The following is a 26,335-nucleotide window of genomic DNA, read 5'->3' as shown; positions in this document are numbered from 1 at the left end:
CTCTCACTCAGCGCTGGCCGCCTTTCTTACTGCCTGCTTGTTTTATCCCAACGCCCAGTGAAGAAAGATTCTTACCACATGCGCCCTCCAGGGAGACATTGTTGGGTTAATTGCGTTTCCAAAAGCAACACCACAAGTCAGAAACGAGGCTAAACATTTTCAGAGCATTCTGGATGAAGCATCATGAAACCCGAGTTAATGTGAAACATCTCATCGCAGCGCTGTGGGAGTTTTTCTTTCTACTGTCAAAAGGAAGAGTTTTTATTCTTACGTTTAATCACAGTTTTCTCAGATCTGTGTTTCGGTCTGCTCTCCGTCTGTCAGTGTGTTGTAATAACGTAAGCTCCTAAAAGTGTGCGATGATAAGCCTTGTTGGACTGATGGAGTGCAGGTTAGATGACTTATAAAGATAGGAATGTGCAGCTCCTTGTAAATCGGAAAAGCTGATGATTTATTAATTCTCTTCTTTTTGTGTCTCCTCTTAAAAGTGCTTTTCTTCCTCTTTACGCATGTTTCTTGTTAATTTTCTTTTTTTTATGATTGCAGACTTACTCTGGTCTTTTCTGTGTGGTCATCAACCCCTACAAGAACCTGCCCATCTACTCAGAGAACATCATAGAGATGTACAGAGGAAAGAAGAGACATGAAATGCCTCCACACATTTATGCCATCTCTGAATCAGCGTACCGCTGCATGCTCCAAGGTAAAATTAACCCCTCATGCATCATCATATGCTGTGTTATAAGTGTAACAGGTGTCATCTTTAAGCGTTTAAAGCTTTTAATTTGCTCAATGAGAAATGGAGATCAGAGAATAGTTTTTACATTGCATTAATGTATTAGTAAGGTTTCCTCCATAAAACTAGCTAAGCCTGGTGGTATGGGCACTAGGGTGGTCATCTGGCGACTTTCTGCATTTTCAAATTAAAACAGTGTTTAAAGTTGGCAGGAAATTTGGAACTATCTCTGGGTAATTATGTTCTCTTGGAAGACATTGTCAACTATTGTTGACAATGTCTTCCAATAGGACCTAAACATCAACTCTAAAGTCTTAAAAGTCCCTAAAATGAATAAAACAAACAAAGCCTAGATTGATAGAGGCGCAAGTAAAGCCTGGTGGCCCACCAGGGTTATAATACACTGATTTTCAGTAAAAACGAGAGGTTAAGAAGGTCAAACCAGTAAATTAATGCCCTTTTTGTTTATTATAAGCTTCATTTTCATTTTATCTTTCCTGGTCTGAACTTTAGGTAGCTTGCAGCAAACATGAGGTTCAGTTTCACGGCACAAATGACAGTAAAGTAGGGCTTTGTAATAATATCGATATTGTGATATAAATCGATATTTTCTTTCCTAGAAAAAAATCAATATTCATCCGCAAGTTTCGTAACATCCAACTGTCACCTTGCTCACTCACTGCTTGCTTTGCCCGGAGAGTGATTAGGTCATCAGGCTTAGAGTGATTCCTTCAGATGTTAAGTGTGTTAAAAAGGTATCAAACTATTCAGAGCAGGTACTTGGTGCACTTTATTTACTTAATAAATCCATGTAAGCTACAGTTTGTACTGTTTCAATTAAAAGAAACATGTCTTCTCAACACTTCTTTGATTCATTTTGTCTAGCTGTTGACTTTAAGTCTGTGTCCATGTCCAACCAGAGCCAGGTAAAGTGTAGTTGGTGCTTTTAATCAGTTTTCAGTTAAATTAATTCAATCCAACTCTACAAGTCACAAAATGTCACCAAAATCACTCTGTCCCTCTAAAATCTTTCAGAAAATCGCAAAAGTGTATTGAATTGTATTGTTTGCTGAATATCGCAATATATATTGTATCGTGAGCAGAATATCATGTATCGTATCGTGAGATTATTGTATCACTACAGCCCTACAGTAAAGTGGGAGAAAGTGTCGGGGTCATAGAGGATGTCAGGCAGAATGGAGGGTTGTGACTGAAACGAATGCTTGTGTTATGCAGATTGACACAGTGTATGCAGAGTCTTACACCATAAGACCAGTGCAGATGGTGATTTATTCATGCTCAGCTATGTGCAAAATCTCTTCCCAATTCTCTGCCTCAGTCCTCTCTGACAGTTCCTGTTCCCATTTCCCTCGTAAATTTAACTCAGTATGGTTAGGGAAAATCCCACACAGCGCACTGTAAAGTAAATCAGCTTTACTGTTTGTTAAAACATGATTTTCTCAATAATTGCAGTATCATAATGCATTCATAAGAATACGTTTGTACTTATTTGGGGGAAAAAATGGAAAAACTGCTTTGCAACCTGCTATCTTCATAATAATAGACTTGTTTGACTGTTGTAATTAACTTGTTGCATTTATAGTGTGGATTTGGGTTTATTCCACTTTTACACAAATTAGTCATGGCTAAAGCTGCAGCTGCCTCACACTTTTACAGCTGTTCATGAAGCACATGGACTCCTTACCTGACAAAACAGTGAAGACACACTTCTAAGTTTTGGGAAATCAAGACATACCATAAAAATTCTTGAAATAAATGAAATGCAACCTCATTTGAGCAGAAACACGTGAAAAATTACACTCATTGTTTTCATATGGGAAAATTAGCATCAATTACTTACAGCAGAGGTTCCCAAACTGTGGGGTGCGCCCCCTAGGGGTGCGCCGTGTCATTGCAGGGGGGGCGCAGGAAGCCGCCTAGATGAAAAAAAAAACCAAACAAAACATGAACACTGTATGCGCTGGGTTTTTAGAATGGCCAACTCTCTGTTATTCCTATGTCAGTTTGATACAGTAGAGGCTTCCACACTTCCCATATCTGTGTCACTTTTATCAGCAGTTAAAACTGTTTAATCCGTTAACATGTTGTAACCTGTTTTTCCGAGCCGCCTTTAAACGCAACATGAGTGCTACGGCGCTCGCGCTGGGTTTCCACCTGTGAAGGAGACCTGCTGCTGCTGTGCGGAGCTACGTAGGTTTGTGTTAGAATCACGGCAGCAAACCAGCAAAACGCAAAGAACTTTTCACAGTTTTTCCCTCCAAACTAACCGACTGAGTCGAGTAAAGTTGTTGGATGCAGGTAATGTTAGCTAAAAGATGACTAGCTAATATCAATACAGAACCTGAAGCTTAACAAGTACCTCGTAGGCTACCGATGTTGGTGTCTATTTTCAGCTACATACATTCATTTTGCCCCCCAAAAAGTCGATACCCAAAGAGGAACTGTAAAGTCGTAAAACGGTTCATTTCAGCAACCGGGGGAATTTCTTGTTGCGTCTCCCACAGCTCTGAGGCAAATATCTGATTGTTTGTCAGCCACATTGCTGTGAAGGAATCTGGAAATAATTCCACCATAAGAGCCGAACAGATGCAGGACAGTGAGCCACGTTTGTTCTGAGAATTTGGGACGTGTCTGCGGTGCCACCATTCATTCCCCCTGACCTCTAATTCCCGGCTCATTCTTTCGGAGCGCTCGCAACGGGCAAAGCCGCCTGTGGAATGAGGTCACCGCCGTTCCTGCTTCCCGTACTGTGCTGCGCTAAATTCTGCAAGCTGAGTCATTGTCAAAGTTGACATAGCTGTCTGAACTGCCCATCAGCCTCAGCTGGACCCCTGATGGAGGGGATGCCGTGGTTACCATGGATACATCAGAGCGTATCTGTGGGTTAGGCCAGAATAACGGTGCGTTTCTGTGAGGAACTGGACTTTAAATGGTTGCAACAAGGTGCTTGGATGTGAATATAAACTCCTGTAACACTGACTACAAAATGTTTGAGATATTCTACTGCTCTATATTTGCTTTCTCTCTTTTTAACTGTTTTTTTTATCTACGTTTTAAATTTCAGTCGTTTTTCTTTTTTTTTTCCACCTTTCTCTGAGCCAGAATGTTCTGGCTTGGAAGAAATAAGGAGGAAAAGAAAACTCCCCTCATCCTGCCAGACATTTTAGTTGCCTTTCACTAAACATGAAAAATACAAACCACAGCTCTGCTGGAAGCTCTGCTGCAGCTCAGTCTTCTTTGTCCCACTTTTCTCTGGTCTTTAATTAGGAAACACAAGGAAACAAGTGTGAGGAATGTCCACCTTCTTATCAATGCTCAGTGTCAGGTTATAGCCAGGGTTACCATGGTTAGCCTTTTCTTTTTGACTGCTTAACCCAGTTTGAGATTTCCCCTTTATTTCACCTTCCAGCTTGTCAGGTAAAATAAATGATTTGGATTTGTTTTTCACTTATAACTGTTTTTACTTTTTGCTGTACTTGCAGCCTGTTGTTTGCTGCTGCAATTTGAGGCCATTACAGAACTGCTGTAGTCATTATTTTATGGGAAAAGAATCAAGAGTAAGTTAGCAACACAGATTGGCAGAACATGCCAGAACATGCCAATATTTTTCATGCTAAAAATATTGGCCATCATTGTGCCGCCATCAGTTTATGATTATCATATAAATATACTGTTCATATTTGTTTTTCAACTATGCAAACATGCATAGCTTGGTACTTATATCATTAAAAAGCAATGTGTTATCTGTAAAAAGATTAAGTAAATTTGATGTTAATCTTTAGTTTGAACACACACACACACACACATGGTGTGTAGCAATTTAAATACAAATCAAAAAACTATACATTAGCCATTTGTGGTTTTAGAACAAGAAAGGGGATTTGTGCAACTACCTCACAATAAGATGGTGTTGCATTTTTAATTCTCTGCGCTGAGTGGACAAAAATTGTTCTACCAAGTTCAGTGCTTGTAAATTAAACTCTGATTCTTAAATATTAATAAAGGGGTGATATGTAGTTTTTTCCCAAAGTCTTGAATTATGTTTCACAGCTAGTCCACTACTTGTAATAGCTTTTCAAAAGTGGATAGATAAGACAGCAAAGAGGTAGAAAATGGTCAAGAAATGCAATAGAGGATTGACACAGCAAAACTTAAGACATTCACAGATGTCAATGGATTTGCTGTGGAAAATCCAGACTGATAAGTTACAGATTGAAATAATGTGAGGCCAAAAGCAAAAAAAAAACTGATTTGGGGAGTTGGGTAAGAACAGGAGGATGCAGAAAGTGAAAGAGTTTAGGGGGAAGAGAGAAGAGGGTACAGGGGAAAGGCAGAGGGGGCGGCCGGTATTGTGCCTTACAATGGGGCCTTTGTGCGGTCCGAAGGGGGCTGGGATCACGGTGCTGTGTGCACGGGTGCAGACCGGGAGGCCTGGAGCTCCAGAGCTCTTCCCTGGGAAATGGGGCCTTTTGTTGGGGCAGCATGAGCTGCAGAGCAGGGCTGGTCAAGGACACACTCAGGGTCTGAGTGACGAGGCAGGTGTCTGTTTGGGACTCTTCCCCTGCCCCATTGGTAAATCTTCCGCAGGAATGAAGAAGTGTCCAAACAATACGTTTTCACTGATGTACTTCCAAGTTTGCATCTCTTAAAGAATCATGGAAGAAAAAGGTAAAATAAAACACATGGGCTGTTAGATTTTATTGTTTCTTTGAAAAGAAAAGAGGTGAGTGAGGAAAAAAATAAAATAGACAAAGCCATTCTTTAAAGGAGGTCGTAAGAAGTTTACAGTTTGCCTCAAGCCATGTAGGGGACACAGGACAAGGTTTTTCAAATGGTTTGGTTTGTTTGACAGATTGCAATGTGAACGCGAACCGCACTAGCTGAAAATGTAGGAAATGTTACAATTTCCTACATTGTAACATTTAGAATTGTAATTGGAAGTGCAGATTCGCTTCCAATCGAAGTGAGTCTGCAGGACTATCAGGTGTGAATACACCCTTAGTTTCCTTAGGCAAGGTTTTGAATCATGTAGAAAAGCTTTTTTCTTTATCTCCACATTAGCTTATCTAACCCAGTTTCACATGGAGAAGTCATAAAATACAGTTGTCTAACCTTTTATCACTCTATCATATTAATTCGTGACACAGTGAACTCCCTGCAGCTCTTCCCTGATGCCCCTTTGTTTCTGTAATTCCTGCTAGGCATCGGAGATTATCATCCTGATACTGGACTTGCCACAAAAACACCCATGCACCCACCCTTACTCAGGAAAATGGCCTTGTCCTCTTGGACACAATGGCCATCACAGAGAGCCAAGGTGGACCAAGCAAGCCACCGGACGGCTGCCATCTGCAATCGATTATATTGCCAAATAGTTTTTACTGTATCTCCTACAGCAGCTTTTTCTCCCCTTTCATTGGCCTAAAGGTAACACCCAGCAGCATGAGGCTATTTTTTGCTCCCCCTGTTGACACGCTGCTTTGCATCATAAATAAAGCTGTGCACATAGAAAGGTCTGTCTTTAAGCTGCTGCTCAAGTCATCCGCTGTCTCTATTGTATTCAGGAGAAAAACATTGGTTAGAGAAGGAGTTTTAATGCAGCAATGAAATATACTGTCTTGTTTTTATTATTGTGCTAGGGACAATTAATCCTTTCTGACCGAAACAAGCAAGGGAAGCACATGGATGTAATGAGGAATGTCAACATGAGACATTTAGAGAGGATGTATTTGATGTGGTAGGACTTACTGTAAAGGTTTAGTGACTTTTAGGAAACCTTAGTGTGCCTTTAAATCTTTCATATGGTTTAAGACAAAGTAGCATCCAGGTACTGATAATGCGGTCAGAGAAATTGCCACAAAAACCTAACAGGGGTTTCTCAGACTGTACAGGCCTCTGCCAGGATGCTAAATATTAAAAATGTATGGAAGACAATTCATTAAAGACTGGAAATGTATCTTTTGTTGACCTGAGTAATGGACAAACATTTATGTCAATGACTGACGTCACTTTGCCCATGTTGGTGTTTACGATGTTTTAAATGGAATGGCTAGGTTGCTGTGGTTGCGCAGGGGTTAAGCACAACCTACATATGGAGGCCTTAGTCCTCGACGAGGTTGTCGCAGGTTCGATTCCTGGCCTGGTGACCTTTGCCGCAAGTCTTCCCACTTCCCTGTCAGTTCACTGTCAAATAAAGGCCAAGAAAACCTTTTAAAAAGAAAAGGCTATGTAAAGACAGGCTACTCTCATGTCCCTTTAAGACTCTGTGCTGTGTACAGTCTGCAGAAACGTGACTCCGCCCCTAACAGGCTGTGACAAGAACTGGTTGAAACAGAGGATAAGAAAATGGAGAAAATTTCAAAAGTTGAAGCGGCGCCATGTTATGCCATTTATCGGTATCAAGGTTAACTGCTCAATATATCACGATCTCGACGCTCTTATTATAAGCAGAAAGCCTTGTGCCATTAAAATCAAATCAGACAGCAAGACTAAATGAACCACCAGACATCTGGAACAATGTCCAGAAATGAGAGCGAAGGAGAAATACTTGCCCATGTTTGAAGAAAACCAAACAAAGTCATTTCAGCACAAACAGCCTCTCTCCTCTTTTTTTGGTTTTACGTTGTCCATCCCAAAGTTATATTTGAAGCCACCTGTCCGGCAGCTGCAGACTTGCTACTATTGGATCATGCAACACAACAGGGACTTTGATCACAGCAGCACATCCACTAAAAAGAGGAAAGAGTCGAGACCTGATGGGTCTCAAATGCCTCAAAACATAAATAAACTGAAAAAAGGTTTTAAGGAGTAGACCACAATTCCTACAGAAATCAAAGACACACAAAGTCCATGAAAAATGATTCCTCCGTAACAGGAGCGTCAAACTCTGCTTCATTTTTTGCCTTATCAAAAATCTGAACGTTCAGTTGTGCCAGAATATATTGATAAAACCCACTAAACTGTTAATGAATAGTTTTCCCTCCAGGATTGTGTGATTGTTTTGTGGTTTTTTGTAATCAAAATCACCAATTTTGTGGTGCTAATTTAGAAATATTTGTAAGGAATTTTTTATGATATTTGCACTAATGTATGACTTTAAATGTGACTTTTTATTAATCGCTGTTTAGGTTACGGACTATAACTCAACATCAAGCGAGGCTGAGGCAGCATTCAATAAAACCCAAAGTTTTTGACCAATTCTGAGAAAATCTTTCAATAAAATCAGAAAGAAATGTGGGGATTTGTTGATTTTTAGTGAATTTTTCAGAGTTGTGAAAAACTAGAGGGACTTATTAATGTAATTTGAAGCCACATAGAAAGCTACAGCGGGTCTCGAGTTTGAAGCATGTGGTCTGTAATCTATTGTCAAGAAGATTATAACTGGTTCCTTTCCATTCTACAAGTTTATTCTCGTGTTTTTGCTTTATGTTAGAAACATGCAAGAGACTCTGGAACCCTAATTCAGAAACTCTATGTAAAAGTTGAAGCATCGTATTTGATAAACCTTCTCTTCTTGCCAAAAGTATTCAGCTCAGCGCGGTGTGTTTGGACAGAATGATAGATGATGCTGTGATGAGCGACAGAGTGGAACGCCCTCCTTCCCTGTTGTGGGAAACGAGAAAGCGGCTGAATGTTTTCCCGCCGTTAGTTTTTGTCGGAACCGGTGTTTGCTTTCTGAACCAAAAAGCAGCAGGTTATGTCTGCGTGTGGCCGAGCCTCTCCGGTCTGCATGCGGCACTCTCTGCCTTTCTCTATCGCCTATCGACCTTCAGAATCTGTAGTACCATTCAGTCCAATTTGGGGCTTAAATACGTTTCCATTTCAGTGTTACCACAAATACCTCAGTGTCATTACATCATTGTAGAATGGCTGGAACAGATTCTCAGACCTAATCTAATTTTGACTCAAAGAAAGACTCGTCTTTAAAGCCCAGTGATGTTTATCTCATCTTCCCAGTACCCCAGCTTGTGAAACATGTGGTTCTCTGCTACACCAGTCTCTCTTCCCCAGTCTGTTATGTCCCCCACCTTTTTTTTTCTCTTTCCAGACTTTTCTCATTTCACCCCTGCATGAGAAGCATTTGAAAAATGTGCTTTGTGGGGCTTGAAAAGGGAAAGACTCCAGAAGCCCATCTGATTTTTTTTCTGTAGAGCAAAGCTCAGCATAGCACAAGTCTTAGAAGTCAAATCCAGGCTGACAGGACGCAGACTAAAGTAAATCGATGTAATATGGGAAATATTTTACCTGCCACATGTGCAGTCATCCTTTCTTCACTGTTTTTGCTTAACTTTCTAAATTGTATTTTTCTTCAGGGAAATTTCAAAGCCATTGTCAAATTTTCATCTGTGTTCACTTCATAGATCTTCCATGAACTAAAGGTTTTCTACTGTAAGTGAAGTTTATTGTACATTGGGCTGAACAGTAGGAAACTGCTGGCCTTCAGGCTCACTTTACCACTTGGAGAACTAGCTGGCAACTAAAAATATCAACACATAGATGTATGAAAACTGTGATTTATCAGTGAGTAAATACTTGAATTGGTAATTCAGATTCTTTGAAGTTGGGTTGTTTTTATGAGAAATAGTTCAGAAGCTAAAACTGCATTAAACCATCTAAGGTCCGCACCATTATGCAGTATTTAAAACAAGTTATTATAGTTTTTGTTTCCATTCATAAAAACACATTGGAACCAATGAAACACTAAACCAAAGCAAAAGATAAAGAAAACTTTGTCAAAGTAATTAGCTATTAAAATAGAGAAAAACATAACATTTTAAAAATATAGCAGTGCCTTTATTTCTCTTTAAAAACTCATATTTTCTGTATAAACGGAAAAATAATTAAAGAATGCGTTTTAAGGGGAATCACTAAGCGGTATTGAGTTCTTTTATGGATCTGCTTCACATCCGTGTTTCATAGTCGACCAACTTCTTGCACCTGGAAACGTGTATTATAGCCTCAGATGACTGGAAACGTTTGCCTTGGAAGCAGCCGGTTCGATGTCATGATGCATTCACACCAACCCTGTATAATCCGTTTTAAATTAACTCTCGTTCATTTGTCTAGAAAGTCTAATTCGTTTTGGGAGGTGTGACCACGCAATTGAACTCTGTCACAGGCCAAAAAAGCAAACTCCGGTCCGACGAGCTTTTCACATGTCGATTTTTTATTTTTTTTAAGCTGCAAATGGTCAGGCGTTCACTAAAGGAATGCTGTTATTGGATTTTAAGCAATACAATGTTTATTTTCTTATTTATAAAGGAATTTAATTTATTTCATCCGATTAATCGATTAGTTGTAAGAAAAATCGATACAGTAGTCGATTACAAAAATATTCTTTAACAACAGTCCTAATTTGCATCTTTTAACATTTTTCTAAAAAAAAAATAAATAAATAAAATAAAGGCTTAAAACTCTTTATCCCTAGTTGTGTCTCTTAGTTTGGTCAACTGTGACTGCATTAAAGTTTGGCTTATTAAAGCTACTAGAACTTAGCTTTTAAATTATGATTAAAATCATAGAAGACTTGCACGTTGTTATCTATGTGTGTGTCTCTGGCTGCGTGTGTGTTGGATCTGTCTGCACCCCTCAAACGCTCCCCCAGGTGGTTCCCCGTTCTCTGCTGTCATTTCCTCGAGGGTGGAGACATTCCACCACCCATTATGAGCGTCTATTTCTGTCTCTGATCCCAGCTGCCAACTGGCATCACAATCTGCTACTAACTCACAAGTCCTGGAACGTTTCTAAAGATTTATTTGCCAACACGTCAGCTGTTGGGTTGACCACATCCGCTGATGCGTATTTTCCCATTTTATTCCTTTTTTCCCTCTCTCTATTTTCACCCTTTGTGGCATCGCTGGTGTTCCTCTCTGATATCTCCGTTTTCCCCTCCGCGTTCTGTTATCGGATACCTTCCCACCACGCCCGTTCTGCCTCTTCGCTCTCCTGAGAAGTATTTCCTTCCACAAGGGAGCATCCTGCGAATGGCAGAGGAATTTACTGTCGCCTCTCCATATGGTGATTTGCTGACGTGTGAGAAGGTTGCACCACTCGAACCCCCCGTCATATATCACAACGCCACTCCAGACGTTTTGTCACTGATTGGCAAGAGCCAGAACTGCTGAATAAATAGAAACAAAAGAACCTCAACCCATCCCTGTATTTTCTTTTGCTGTGACGTTTTTGTTGTTGCTGAAAACATTGCTTGTTTCTTACCAAAGAGCTCCGTGTGCAAAGAGTGAGTTAAACCAGGTCCGTCCAAATTCCAGCTCACATCCAGTCACCTCTGTGGGCGTCCTGGCCTTCTCTTCTTCTGCCCTGCGAATGCCTAATTGGCAGCTGGTTCAACAGAGATGCTCAGTGGCTGTAAATGATTGTACCTTAGAGCAACAGATGTCTGTCAAACTCAAGGCCCAGGAGCCAAATCTGGTCCTCCAGACAAGAATGAATCACACAATCATTTAAAATGGGCTCAATAATTTCCATTTGGATAATTTATCATGTTTCTCTTTCCTCTCTCTCTACCAAAACTGAAAGACAGAAGTCATGAGGTTTGGTAAAAATTGTGACTAATGGTGGCTCATAATTCATTTTCTTTGCTCTTTCTGTTCTTCTGTTTGTTTATTTTGGATATTTCAAACGTCTCCCAGTGTTAAATGTTCCTCAGAATTTGAAGTTTATTTATCTTTGAGAATGTGTTCTTGTTTTATTATACCTTTACCATTACATTACTTGAAAATGTTGTCAAACAATAATATTATCGTTTATCACAATAACTTCTGAATACCCTAAATAACCCTAAATACTGCCAGATTGCATTCATGTGAAAGAGGTTTAATATTATTTCATGTTAAAAAATACTCACTGAATGTACAGACAGCTATTTATTAAATGACTTTTACATTCTTTCACAACTGGACTTCTTTTTTTCCTTTTTCAACAAACTTAAGTTGGATATCTACATTTTTGTAAGTCATCATTTGCATTAAAGCTGTATTTAGTTCCAAATGTAGGCTAAACTTCTCATTGTTTAAGATCGCATACCATGTCAGCATGAAGTTTGGATTCGGTCCAAATTTGAAATTTTACACCGATTTGATTCTGCCTCATGAACGCAAGGCTCTTTGTAAAAATAAGCTTACTTAGATTTTAAAGAATGCAAATCTGTCTTTTCTTCCTCACAGTCAATTTCTCTATAAATTATACATGATTGTCTGGAAAAGTAGTTTCCTCCCTCCTTCACACCAGACGACGACCACGACATTAAAAACCAGCTTCAGCATGGGTGGTCTGTGCATAGTGTTGAGAAAAGTATGTCGGGGTGCAAAAAGAAAGCAGTTTGAGCCCCATTATGTTTGATGAAGTGTGAGACCTCCATGACTGTTTTGAGCACGCAAAAACAACAGCAACAGCAAAAAACCCCTGTTGTGGTGGGATTGTGCTTGTTAATTATCGGCTACAAACAGGAGCCCGGTAGCAGCAGTGTCAGTTCATATTTTACATGTGGTATTTGCACACTATTCATTCATCAGATAATTTGATGAAGGAGAGGGCAGCTGCTCAAAGGCCAAGGCTACGACCTCATTACGCCCACACCAGGCTGACAGGACTACAAGTGTTTTAATATATTGTAACTCTTAGAGGTCCTGCAGCTACACCCACAAAAATCTCATTGAGTCGTAGAAATGAAGAGCAAATAAGTACAGTGCCATGACTGAACTTCATGCTATTCGCTACGTTTCCTGTGTAATGGAGCTGTTAGCGATGGTGAATTATGCACATCTCCAAATTGCGCATGCAGATGGACTGATTGAAGAAAGATTTTCAGACTTCAGTTTAAAGCAAAATGTGTTTTTTTCCATGTTCTCTTGCATCTGTTGCATATATAGGAAAAATTAGCACATTTTTAAGAATCACCTTGTTGTTGATGGCAGTGGAAAATCTAAGCATAACAGAGCAGAGCTTTGATTGCTTTTACACCAAAGTCACATTTTCCACATTTGAAGCAATTCATCAGGGTTCAAACGATGGATATACAACATGTCGGCACCGACATCTGTATCAGCCGATAGAGGTCGACCATTTGGCCAATATTAACAACCAATATGTGAATCTTATTGTCACAAACATTCTAATGAACTTTTAATCCTGGAACCTGAAGACATTTTAAATTTCCAAAATAAATAAAACAACAGATTAAATGAATTATGAAGTCTCTGTAAATAAAATTATCCTTTTAAAAAAAGGGCGAGTTTAGACCGAAGCAGCAGGCTGAAGACTTTTGTCATTCAGTTTTGGTAGAAAGAGAGAAAAGAAAAATAATAAATCATGCAAATGGAAATTACTGAGCTTGCTTTCATTTATCATGTGACTAACTGATTTGTTCCTTATTGTGACAGGCCCACTTGAAAGTTACTTTCACTTTGAATATTAACTATTTTTTTTGGGAAGGTTATGTGTGAAAATGTACAACTTTGACCACTACTTTCTGAAAAAGGTGCTTCAAAATCAGTAATTATAGGCTGCAACTACCTCAAAAAAATATATCACAACATCCCAGAGGGAACAGTATCATATATAATATCAGTAAATATTGGTTATCTGCTGCCATAACAGCAAAATTAACTTTTTTTTTTATATCGGTGCATTTCTAGTTCAAACTGTATTGGCAGTCTGGGAGACTAAAGTGAATCAAAGAACTTATTTGATCATAATAAATGAGAAATGTCATTGCTTTTTTCCCTGTTTTAGCTCTGAAGTTAGTTGACTTTTTTCCTGATAGAAATGAGCTTTTTATTCCATTATTAAACAACATACAAAACGATGTGTCCACTTAATCCCTACAAACAGGCTGGATGTTTTCACAGTTGTTATCGCTTAATGTGACATTTATACTCTGCAGGTCTCCTCAGATCAGGACACTCTCCAGATCGCTGCTTCTGCTGTCTGGGAATGTGAATGAGCTCTGTCTCACTCTCACTTGCTTCGGTCATCTGGTTTTAAAGCAGCCCTGGACTCCGTCCCGCCTCTGCTCCGACTCTTTACGAGCAATCAGGGGGGACGTTTTCATTTCACCTTTGTGCTAAAACAGTCGTCGTATTCCACCGCGATCGGGGAGTTAGGTTTGCGTGAACGTGTGTGTCCGTGAGCGAGGCTTAGCCGATTTGGACAACACATAATAGTTTATGTAAGAGCGGCCACTGGCTGGCGTTCAGGATTTCCCATGTGTGTCCGGAGGTTGCCATGACGTTTGGATTTTCACTGTGCGCTGCTGCGTTTTATGACTTCTTTTATGAAGCAAACTGCGCAAACACTTTGTGGAAAAGCTGTGGTACATCCAACTGCCAGGATCCCAGAAGATTAAACGTCATGTTGTGAAGCCAACCGTCTTTATCATTTTTGTTTTATAGCTTTTGTCGCTTAGCATAAAGTAGCTATTTTGGGGGGTTAGTAAAAGTGAAATTGAAAATTTTAGTTTTCCTTATAGAAACAGTTGTCTGTGTCGTTTCTTCACATTTTGTCACAGAATGTAAAAGTAGGATGTGTTTTAAAACTATACGAGGAAAATTGTGTGTTGTTTTTCCAAGTCTTTTTGCTACAAATAGATGTTGTGAATGTTTGCTGTGCATTGTATCCTCTCTGAGTCAATACTTTGTAGAATGACGTTTTTCTGCAAGTCTTTGGGTAGGTGTCCAATTTTTGCCCATTATTCTGTGCAAAATAGACTAAGCTCCATCATGGATTTCATTTTAGAGTGTGCAGATTGTGGAGATGTTAACAGCCAACAGCTAGCTTTTCCAGGATTTCAGAGTCAAATGATGGATTAAACAAAATGCATGTTTGTAGAGAGCAAATTATCTGGATTTTGGATTGGCGATAAGGTGTTAAACCAACGGAGCGTTAAAGCAAAGTCATCCTGTATGAATCAAAACTTCCTCGGCTTGTGAAAGCTACGGTTTGACTACATAATTGGCAAAAGGCCGATGGATTTTATTATGGCTGCCCTCGTTAAAGATTGGGTAATTTGGTTGTAAATATGTTTCTAAGACGTGGCTGCAAAACAACTTTCTATGTTGATTTCTGCCAACATTTGAGTTCAGTTAGACATGTAAGTTAATGACTTATTTTCTCCTAAATGCTTTCTTTTAACGTTTGCTGTTCACATTGTTCATTATTTATTCTTAGTCTAAAAAGTAACAATGCTGCGCTAACAGGCTGCTGTGCTAATCCCTCCTCCATGAATACCAATGTAATGATTGATTTGCATTTGCAATATACTTATAATTACTGTCAGCCATTGTCATTGTCCATTTGTTATTGTTATCCTTGTTGTCTTCTTGATTCTGTCGGATAATGAAATGAATGAATCCTGACTCATGACTATAAATACTGATTGTTTAACAGAGCTCCCCGTCACATTGTTCTGTATTTTTTATAAATATATAAAAAGGAAATGTGCCATGTATTTAAAGTACCGCTCGTCCAGTCACTAGTCCTTGAATCTCGGTCTAACGTTTCAATACTCAACACCTATTTTTATTTAGTGTTGGTGTGGCCTGCAGATTATTTTGAAGTTCAGTCACTATTTAGCATCTGTGTGATCTAATAGTTTGACTGACGGATTTGTTTTTCTCATATCAGGGTTTAGCATCATCTAAACCATATTGTGATAATAATTGTAATTCATCCCTAATCTGAGAAGAAACTTTTTTCGCCGATTGTGCTTAACAGTGCAACTATTGACAACAAATGAGTGCAATGAGGGTCCGTGTGGTAAAAATCTGTTTTTCTTTCCCCCCCACCCCCGGGTAAGGTCTGGTTTCGGCTGGATATGTGGGGAATGTTTTTTTTTTTTTTTTTTTTTGCGGCTGTGGTTGGGTATCTTCGGGGCTTTCTTTGTCGAGAGTTGAATTGGATGTTTTCTCTCACATTCTGGATCCACGATCCGCGGCTGCCGAAGGCAATTTCACGATCTGCCCATCTGAAGTCACAGTGTTTAGCAACAAATTAAAGACATTAGCACATTTAAAACAAATCATGTGTAATTAACTCTACTTACAACCAAATATTTTAGTTTGTTTTTCTTTCTTAGAATTTCCTTCCAGTTTAGTGGTGAGTGGCTGCAAGAAGGAAATTCATGACTTGGAATAGATTATTTAGCAGAAAAGGGAACTCTAAATGGCAAAAAATATAATAAAGAACAGATTTATGTTCCATGACTGTACATCTGTCAACAAGTCACAAAGCTTGACATGGCGTCCAATGAAATTCAAGAAGTACCTACATTATTGTATTAGCCTGCGCTTTGACATTTACGGCCACCTGTGCTCTCTACATCTGGAAATGCTGCATAATCTCAAAACAAAACAAAACAAAAAAAACATTGTTTTTGTAACTTCCTGCTAACGTTAGGCCCTGATATATGCCGCAGTTTCGTATCAGGGACTTTGTTTTCAAAGTTCATCAGTCTGCCTGAATAATTGGCTGCGAGTTGTAGAGGAAATTATAAAAGAAGCTAAAACCAATAATGGTGCTCAAATGAAAACCATCTGTTGCAGAGAAACGGCATGTTTCTAATCTCTTTAGTCAGGGTGGTAGTTTTAGGGGAAATCCCCCCTCCCCCCATTCAGGGGGAAAAAAAAAAAAAAAAAAAAAAAAGGAAATGAGGGCAACTGAGGGAAAGGTGAAACACAAAAGGAGAGAAGATTTACTGAGGCGGTAATAAGCTACTGGAAGGGAGGAACGTGTTCTGTTTTATTGGTTCACTCCAGCCTTGCTAGCAAGGCATTCTGGGTAAACTGGATCCAGGGGCTTCTCCACAGCGGCCTGCAACATTATTTGAGCTTTTTCTGCATGTTTACTATGTTATACGACAGACCAACACAAAGTAGAGAGTAGTTCTGAACTAGATGTGGTATATTGTTTTTGAGATTCAGACCTTTATGGAAGATTGGCAAAAAAAGAAAAGTATAAGATGTTTGCAGTTTGTAAGAGAGACAACAAACATGTGGAAGGAGGTTGAACAGATGAAATCAAAGCTGAACTTTTAGACCCCAAAAAGCTTATAACTTCCTGTTTTAATAGTTCAAACCCCTGATATACATCGACATGCATTAATATACGCACAGTGGAAAGCATCTTCGGATGGTCTTCCTTGTCTCTGCTCTTGCGGTCCACCCAATCAGCATCAAGGAGCATGAACGCTGCTTCTGGATTGGCTGGTTTGCAAACGTCAATCCAATCCAATGTTAGATATTTCAGCTTCAAAAGCTGCATTTCTTTTGAATATTTTAGACATGATCTATAAAAAAAAATCAACAAAAAGACTCATTTTTACGCAAATAATTTGAAATTATGCTGTAGTGCCTCTGTAAAATGTTCATAGGGGTAGCCAGAGTTGGCCAGTATGAATTTTAATATTTATGACTCTGTGACCTGATCTAAAGGTGGAGGTGTTGGTCCATCCGACTGAACTTCAGCTAAATCAAAATAGGCAAAACTTCCACCCAATAGATGCCGAAAGCTGGTAGACGTACATAAATAGATTTGCAGTGGTTTTATAATTTCACTATAAATACACCGCACTTTTTAGATTTTCTATAAACATTTTTCCAAAACAACGCACACTTTCTACACTATTTTTTGTTCATCTCTCATGATTAGTCAAATAACAAACGCTGCATCGATTAAGTACCTGAATCTTTGTAACATGGCAAAACAAATTACTTTGCGATGTGACTGAACATGATCCAAGTACAAAGAACCAGCACATATTAGATACACACATCAAACAGAACCAAGTGTTTCCATGGATCATTTCCATCTGATAAGTTACATTCAAAGAATATTTTTATTTTACTTTAAGTTAGCTTCCTAAAAGTATAAATGAGAATAATTTAGTAGAGCTGTTATTACTCTTACAGCCACTTACGGTTCAGCTCTGTTTTCTACAAAATCAGAAGGATTGTTTTCATAAAACTATTTTATTAAACCTCACAAGAGTATGTGGGGACTTTCTTCCATTAACGGAACATTTTTGATTTTTTTTTTTTTTTAGCACCGAAGGTCAAATCTGTTAAATTAGTCACAGAGGAATTTGTTTTTTTTTTAAAAGATTATAAACATATGTGAGTGTCAGAGGATGAGGTTAGTGATTAAATTCCTCTTCTGCTCAATCATGTAATTCTTAGCTGATGATGTGACTTTGATTAGCATATTGTGGATTTCACAGTCTCCCAAACATTTGATCACCATCAGGCCTGTGGAGAGCTGCCTACAAAATAAGAACAGGAAAAGTAATAAAGCTTTGTTATCAAGGGACGCAGCACATTTTAAAATAAGCAGCTCATTCATCATTCAGAAGACAAGCTTGCAAGTTTTATTCTTAGTATTTTTGCAGATGTGTCAACCTGACTGGTTTACGTTCACTGTACAAACAGACCTTCATTGGAAATGGAAACGTTTTTATTGGATAATAATCTGATGTACACAGTTAGGCAGATTTACTTGTTAAAAGGTAGTCTGGGCATATCATCATCAGTGTGTGTGATAATCATATCACAACAGCCTGTTTTGGGTGCAGAAATTGTTGACTAATATATCCCAAATGTTAAAAACTTTAATTTTACACGGTAATGTAATATTTAATCAGTTGGACAGGGTCTCAGACATACGACCGATATCACAACTGATCTTGTCATCGCAGTATTTACCAAAGTTATAACAACAATCACAAGATTTTCGAAAGTTGTGCCACCTTAGTTACAAACCTTAGCCGCTTACCCGGGGGTTTACACTTCAGTGTTTGAGTAAAAGGTCATATTTCTGGTGAAAGATAACACCTTAAAGCTGTCTGAGCCACCAGGAAGGTGTGAGGAAATGTCTGTGGATCTGTCAGTTCTGGTAACCCGCTCAGATCATGAGGCTTTCAAGGACACGTTCATTCGATGGGACGTTTACAGCTCAACACAAAGCCTGTCTGCAATGTCTTTTACCATGAACATGTATGTGTTAGCATCTGCCTTCAGTTGCTAGCACATAACATCATTTGAACACGAGATGTTTTTAAAAAAATTATTTCTATCAGAATTTTTCACACGGTACCAGAGTCAATAAGCCAGAGATTTATTACATTATGCAATATTGTATCCTAACTGTTGTCTCAATACGGTGATCCAGTGTTGCTGTTTGAGAAATGCTAGGCTAATGTTAGCATGTTTGTCCGTTTTGATCTGTGTATTACAAAGCCAAGCTGTTCTGGGTCATGTTTCAGTGAATGTCCACCAAGACTTTAGTCCACATAACCTTATGTGGACTGAACTTGGAAAGACACTGTTTTCCTGCTTCATAACATTTTTTCTTTGCTTTAAATGCCATAAAGTTCAATGATGGCATTTCAGCTGCTTTCTGTGACGGCTGGGACATCTGAGCGCAGCAGACAGGAAAGGTCAAATGACACAGACAGGGAGCTGTAGGCATTACACTCCTCTTCCATTCGATACGTTTGTCATTGTAAAAAGGTGAAAAACACATATTGGTGTAGAAAACTAGATTTGCTAGATTACCAGGATATTGTCCAAAGCCTCTATTGCTGTATTTCAAGCAATGCAGTTTGAGATTTTTAGTACTCAGACTCTTTGGGGACTCAGATTATAATTATTTGAAAATGCATGGATCGGGATCTCCAGGACAGTACCTGAAATTTATTGAGACATTATCTTGTATTTAGATAAGTAGTTCAAGGTTTATTTAATGTGCTTGTTGATACAAATTAAAATTACCTGATGAAATAAAATATTCTACTGTTGGCTCTTTTAATTGCCAATATGCCTATAAACAAAACTTAGGACAAAGTAACCAAAACAATGTAAAAGAAATGTTTTCCCCACTGTAATCATCCTGCGCGCTCATTAGTGAAATGAGAAACGGCGGTCGGTACGTTGAACGTATCAAACACGTTGTCTTCTTGTTGAATGTTGTCTTTAAAGTTTACTGTGGTGCACAGGAGGTGTTTTAGAGTTGAGAGTTTACCCGTTTCAGGGGGCAACACTAAACCTGTCAGTTGGACCTGGAGGGAAGTCTGCGGAGATGAAAGCTGTCTGAGCTTTGGTTACTGCTCTGGCAGTCAGCGTCGGGTCAGCACGCAGCACGGCTTTGACCTTTAGAGTTTCTGTGCCAGGCTGAGCGGCGGCTGTAAAACACACTGTCAACACTCAGTAAGCCCAACTTTGAAGCATCAAGTTAGGATGTCATCTATTCATAATTTATTAATGGAGCTGGAGTAAAGAGACTAAAAAAAACAGGCTATTTGCTGAAAGAAAATATAATATATAGTATAATTAAGCCAAAATTGTATGAAAAAATATAAACATTTTGCATTTAAGAGAGGAAAAAAAACAAGCCATCTTTGACTGTATATGTTTTACCCAAAACTACTCAAGTGGCAATTTTAGCTTCACCTGATCAAATTCTGTAAATAAAAATAAAAATAAATAGATCTACCACCAAGCACCTTTTTCTATCTGATATAAAGTTAATTTAAAATATAATCAACAGAACAGCCCTATGACTTTGCTACAAATGATCAAGCATTCACTAAAGTAATACTATGAAACTGGATTTTAGATAATAAAATGTTAATTTACTTAAATTAATATTAGTTTATTTGCATATTTTAATGCATTTCTCATATTCTATAAAATATGAGAAAGTGGTTACATAAAAATCTGCAGATTGTGCCAATTATCAGACTAATCGATAGAGTATCGATAACTAAAATAATTGCTAGTTGTAGCTGTAGAACAAGTAAACCCAGGTATGGTAATAGTTGCAGTATTATCTGTCATCATGAATTATGGATCCACAGCTGGATCAGTAGAACATGTTTGTTGTTGTGGTTGAACCAGAAATACTGACAGTTTTCCTTTTCCTTCACAGATCGAGAGGACCAATCGATTCTTTGCACGTGAGTACAGCCCTCGTCTTTTCTCTGCTTTATTCCCAAGGTCGTGTCTGAGGACAGCTGGTTAATGTTTCCTACTTGGTTCTAGTTCTGGAGCTGCTCAGTGGGCTGGTAAATGAACCTTCAACAGATAGAGATTATTTATCACCTAATATTCTTACCTTCTGACCTCGGTTCATGTCCTTGCACTGCCTGTATTTATAACTTAAAACGTCATAAAAAGAGTGGCTTAAAAAAAAAAACTGAACTTCAGGATGTCTTTCTTCTTTTTAATGTGGTTCTGTTTTCTCTCATTAAAGCCCTTTTCCATCTCCCTCTATGCCCATCGTCCTGCTGGGTTTTATTTAAAGATGAGTTACAAATAGTTGGTTTTGCGGATGCGGGTCTGTTCAGCGGTTCTGCCAAATACTGAGGGAGTTATGAGTGTGGTTTGGTGGCCCGCCCTCAACCTCTACGTCAGAGCGTCATTAAGTGGCACTTTCTTTCAGCTTGGCATGTGTTGCCAGTGACATCAAAACCCACGCTGAAAATAGCTTCCCTTGTTGGTGGTAATAAATCAGTTTCTCTACAATCGTTCAGTGACTGCAATGTGGATGAGTCTGGAGAAACCTACAGGAACTACAGCATCTAGAGTAACTCAATGAAGTGATTCATGGAGCCCCAAACCGCCTGATCAAATGTCTGCGGATCCCCTAAAAGTTTGAAAATAATCAGCATGAAGCCAGTCATGTTGTTGCAGCTTTTTGTTATTTACCAAAAGAGTTTTTACTGCCAAAATGTCTCAGTTATCTGCACCAGGATTCTCCCTAACAATCTGTCCATTTAAAAGGTTTCTATGCATCAACCATTAATTTCAGTATAAAAGAATGTTGTGGGAGTATATTATAGTCTGATGGGTTTTCTGTAATTTTAGTATTTTATCCTTGTTCATAAATGTTTTACTGATGTTAACTTGTAGTTTCTTAGGATTTTAAAGAGGCAGTGTCATGTAAAATTCACTTTGTTGAATTATGTTATAATACTATAAGATGATATAAAGTTATAACGTAATGCCATAACGGCATTTCGTTGCCAATCTCACTGTTGTGTCTTTGTGCAGTGACAATAAAATTAGTCTAAGTCTATTCCCTCATCAAATACAGACCTGGAGCGTTGCCAGGTATTTCATACATGTTTGAGAAATCCTTGAATCTCCATGGCAACCTTTCAGCTGTGGAAAACGCCTCTTTGGAGCTGCAGTTTCCAAGCTTCTGCCTCACAGAGCAGCCCTCCTATAGCGATTCACCCACTCAGCTCCTTCAGACTAGCCAGCAGCAATTAGCAAACTCCTGGTGGAGCATCTGCTGAGCTCATTATAGGACCTGCTTCTCAATGCAACACTGGTAAAGACATTGTTAGAGGGTTGATAGAAGAGTCATGTTGTCACGACGTCCTGAAGGCAGAGTTTCAGAAATATTTACAATAATCTGTGAATTATTTCCTGGAGTCATACTCCAGATTCGCTGTGAAACTTTAAAACCTAAAACCAAATACAGAATGATGCTTAATTTGACCTACATTCTGCCTTCGAGGACTCGCCCCTCGGATTCTAGTGAAGCATCTAAAAACCTCAGTGTACTATGTGCAGTAGAACTAATGAGCAGCTACACTAAAACCACTGGCATGTAGCTGGATGTAGTGCTGCTGGCCGGGTTTTTGCTCTTGGCTCCGAGACCTGACTGTGGGAAACTGTGGAAGGCCCTGCCTGTACACAGCTATCATTAGAGACGACCCAAAAGCAGAGCCTGGAAAGTTGGAGACGGACTCAGCAGACCACAACATTCTCCACTCAAACACTCACAAACAAGGCATATATAAAATATATAAAAATCCTGATGACTTTGGTGTTCGTCCAGGCACTCATCACCACAATAGTAGTAATTTTAGGGGATGTTTTTCATGGTTTTCCAATGTTCCTGTTTGTAACTTGCAAGTCTTTGGACACTTTACACACATCCCCATATCAACGGTATTTGGCAGAACCGCTTTCTTCTTTCATTCATACTTCACTGGCCGCTATGTGTTTCTGTTTCTAAACTCTTCTTTTTAGAGGTGAGTCAGGAGCGGGCAAGACGGAAAACACAAAGAAGGTCATCCAGTACCTGGCCCATGTTGCCTCCTCACACAAAGGACGCAAAGACCACAACATTCCTGTGAGCCTTACTGCCGACATTTCCCTACTCTCTTCCTTTCCCTTTTTTTTTTGCTCCTGCAAATCATCCCATATCAGCTATCTGCGGGTAAATTAGCTGCCTTATAAAGCCTCGTAATAAAGAAATCTGCTGCAAAAGAGCCATAATCTGATACTGTAACATTTAAAAAATCCTAATTTCAACATGTCACTGGTGGCACAAGCCCCATCTATTTAGGATATAACTATCCAAAACTGCTTGTTTTAGTCAATCAAAATTTCTAATGATTTCTAATTAGTAACCCAGGACTTCCTGTTTCTCTGGTGTATAAATATTACATCACCCAAACTTTTTTTTTTGCCAACATTCATATTAAGCAGGATGGCGAGGGAGTTAAAAAAATCTCCAAAGCTCACTTGTTAAGAGAAATGTTGCAAATGGTGACATTTTTGGACCACTGAGTATCCGTAGCAACAATTAGATGGCATCTGAATAGCAACAATTTTTAGGACAATTGTAACCTTGACATTTACCTCAAACAGTCTTATTTAGTGAGATGAGAATAATATTGGTCTTTTCAGAAAAATCAAAACCAAAAGCCAAAAAAAAAAAAAATCACTTCAAGTTTAACATTAAAATAGGAATGAATTTACAGAAAGAGTTGGGCATAGTGGTGGATCTGTGATGATGTGGGCTTTTTTCTCTTCTAATCTCCCTGGGAACTTGGAGTTTATTATATTAGGAAATCTGTGAAATACCAGTGATTTTAGTGAAAATGTGATGGATTTTAACAGTGAGCTGAAAATTGGCCGTCATACGATCTTTCAGGATAACAACGGTTCAGCACATATGGCCAAATCAAAACAGAATCTAGCGTCTATAATTTTTTAAGCTAACATGTTCTCACTTCTGTTGCTGAAAGTATTGTGGGTGTTTTTCTCAAAATGCGAAATTAATCATTCATGCTCTGATTTTTTAAGAAAGTAAGAAATGACGTAACAATCATCAGCCTTCGAAGCGCTCAGGCTTCCTACTCTTCTGTTTTCTGTTGCTTGTGTGCGACATGAGCACTTCACCTTTTAACACATGCATTTGTTTATCCAAAATGCACAGCCCGATTCTCCCAAAGCATTCAAGCTACAGGCAAGTGGATCCCCCGGCGAGGGTGTCGTCTATTTTCATGTTTGTACTGATCTGCATGCCCTCCTCTCTAAATCTCTGGCTTTTCTGTAATGATGTGGACAGACTAATGTTAGCTTATGATGTTGTGAGGTATTTGTTTGTGCTGGCTCAGTCTTCTCACATGGAAAGAAGTGATTCTTGCATTAACCCAGCAGACTCGTGACAACAAAACGATGTTTTATCAGTTGGTTCTGGTTTATTAAAACAGTTTGGAATGAAGGCTTCATCAGAAACACATGCCTGACAATAAAGAATGACTATTTATGAAGTTCTAATGGGGCCCGAGTCTGTGGAGCCGTGATGTTGAGCAGTGTGCAGATCAGATGGCAGCCGCACCAAACAACTCTCCTCCATCTTCTTTATTTTCTATTTGTTGATTCAAGTTGATGAAATAAAATAAAATGTATGGCATATTCCTGCATGTTTTCATTTTGTTAGAGGTTTAAGTGCATGCCTGTAGTTTGAGGTCCATTTAATCTGATCTTATTTTGTGTTATAGTTAGGATATTGTATCTCAATGTTTTATTCTAAATTTTTATTTGGATAAAAATCTCATTCCAATGTCTGTTTTTCTTAATTTTAGGCAAACTGTATTTTGTTGCTCACCTTTTTTTCTGCAGTCTGTGTTCTTGCCGTTTTTCTTTTTTTTTTTTCTTTTTTTTCCCTTCTCCCCTAAATCAGAACCGAATGTTGGCAAATCTAATAACTGCAGATGCAGAGTGAGTCTTTATGACTCCTTTAACCTGAAACATTTGGCTCAGACACGACCGAGTTCACTGTTATTACGCTCAAATCCAGTAGCCGAAAGTTAGCAGCTGGACCTCAGTGCCTCTGCGGCTCCTTGGCCTAGCTGCACTGTCCACCCTGACCTCCTTAATGCAGCTTTCCTCCTGCTTTGCATTACAGCCAGAGGAATGCAGGGATTGAGGGAGAGCAAAGAAAATAGTGCCATAGCAGTGACTGAAATGTGGTCAGGAAGAAGTGGAGAAGACTTGGGTTAGACCTCACCAGTGTTAGGTTGGAGTCAAAACTGACTCCAAAAGCAATTAATGTTGAGTACATTTCAGTTGAGGCTATAATCTCTGTTTTCTTTTCATCTGACTGAAATGTAATCAGAAGCAAGTCAGTCCTCTACATCGTTCAGACTGTCAGGGTGGACATCGATTTGGTTTAAAAGGAATATACAACTAAACATTACCTACATATAAATGGCTGGAGATTCTCTTAAGATACCTTATAACACCTGGTAAAGTAAGCATATAAATGGAAAACAACAAGGGACCAAGTATAGTAACTTGAGGAACACCACAGATCAAGTAAACGTTGACAGAAGAGGAGCTGCTGGTGTTGGTAGAAAAACCAGTTGTTTAAATGAGAGGAAAACCAGCCCAGACTGGATGCCTATAAGCCTATTGAGCAAAATTCTCACCAGGCTGAATCAAAACTGAGGTCAAGTAGATCTTTATATAGCTTTAATAAGACAGAGTTTGGCAGTTTGTACAATACAATGCTTGGAAAACCCAGATTGAAACGGATAATTTGCTGTCTGATTAGTAAAGATTTCTCTACTAGGCACCCATTGTTATAGCATTTGAAATTGTGTTTAGCAATACTTTTAAGAGATAGAATTAGTTTTATGATATTTGTAACTGTTAATAGTCTTACAGTAGATAAATAAGAGCAGTAAAAAAAACTCTGGAGCAAGTCAGGGCCTTGTCAAAACAAACTGTTCATTCTGGGTGATGCAGAGTCCATAGATGATCCAGGTTACAGAAGAAGTTGTTTCTGTTCTGCCATCATCATGGAAAATGGAAATGGTGAAAAATCTTGGAGAATTAAATGTTTTAGGACCCAAGCTTTAAGATTTTAAAAATGGGCCAGATTTGGCTACAAAGGCTAATGTCCTTCTGTAGTCTTTGACATAAAATGAGATTAGGGCAAGTTTGCGGAAAAAGGCATTGTGCGATTGACTGGTTGTTACTCCTTTACCACGTTCTATACGGTTCATATGATCTCGACCAGAGGAATGTAGGGGGCAGGAGAAAGTCCTCACAAAGTGACTTTTCTCCATTGAGCGTTCAGACCGCCACACTTCCTTCGTGCCTCCGTGGTTTAACACGGCTTCTCAATCTGTGTGTTTGTCTTGGCCCCTGAAACTTGTTGAATTCTCTTGACAAAAATGCCTCTGTTCAGCAGTTCGTTTAAGCGACTGCAAAGCAGCCTTGATGGAGTATAGCTTAGCACAACGTGGCTTTGTTTTTTTTT

The 26,335-nt window shown here is 38.9% G+C and overlaps 1 protein-coding gene across 2 annotated transcripts in view; it reads left to right on the top strand.

The window, feature by feature from the left end:
- Positions 1 to 24,647, top strand: part of LOC106938455 (myosin-10-like) — a 35,258-nt gene extending 10,611 nt beyond the window's left edge. Inside the window, exons 3-6 of one of the 2 annotated variants that reach the window (XM_015020515.1) lie at positions 547 to 703; positions 20,693 to 20,720; positions 22,807 to 22,909; positions 24,002 to 24,647. In XM_015020515.1, the coding sequence (XP_014876001.1) occupies positions 547 to 703; positions 20,693 to 20,720; positions 22,807 to 22,909; positions 24,002 to 24,121 (408 nt within the window). In that variant the 3' untranslated portion in view covers positions 24,122 to 24,647. The remainder of the gene's footprint in view (positions 1 to 546; positions 704 to 20,692; positions 20,721 to 22,806; positions 22,910 to 24,001) is intronic. The other variant, XM_015020514.1, reaches the window with a different exon arrangement.
- The last annotated feature ends 1,688 nt before the right edge of the window (positions 24,648 to 26,335 follow it).

This window comes from Poecilia latipinna, unplaced genomic scaffold, assembly GCF_001443285.1.
Source record: "Poecilia latipinna isolate Pla-1442-1.1 unplaced genomic scaffold, P_latipinna-1.0 Scaffold2597, whole genome shotgun sequence".
Classification (NCBI taxonomy): Eukaryota; Metazoa; Chordata; class Actinopteri; order Cyprinodontiformes; family Poeciliidae; genus Poecilia; species Poecilia latipinna.
Note: the sequence above shows the minus strand (reverse complement) of the source record. Positions and strands in the feature narration are given on the sequence as shown.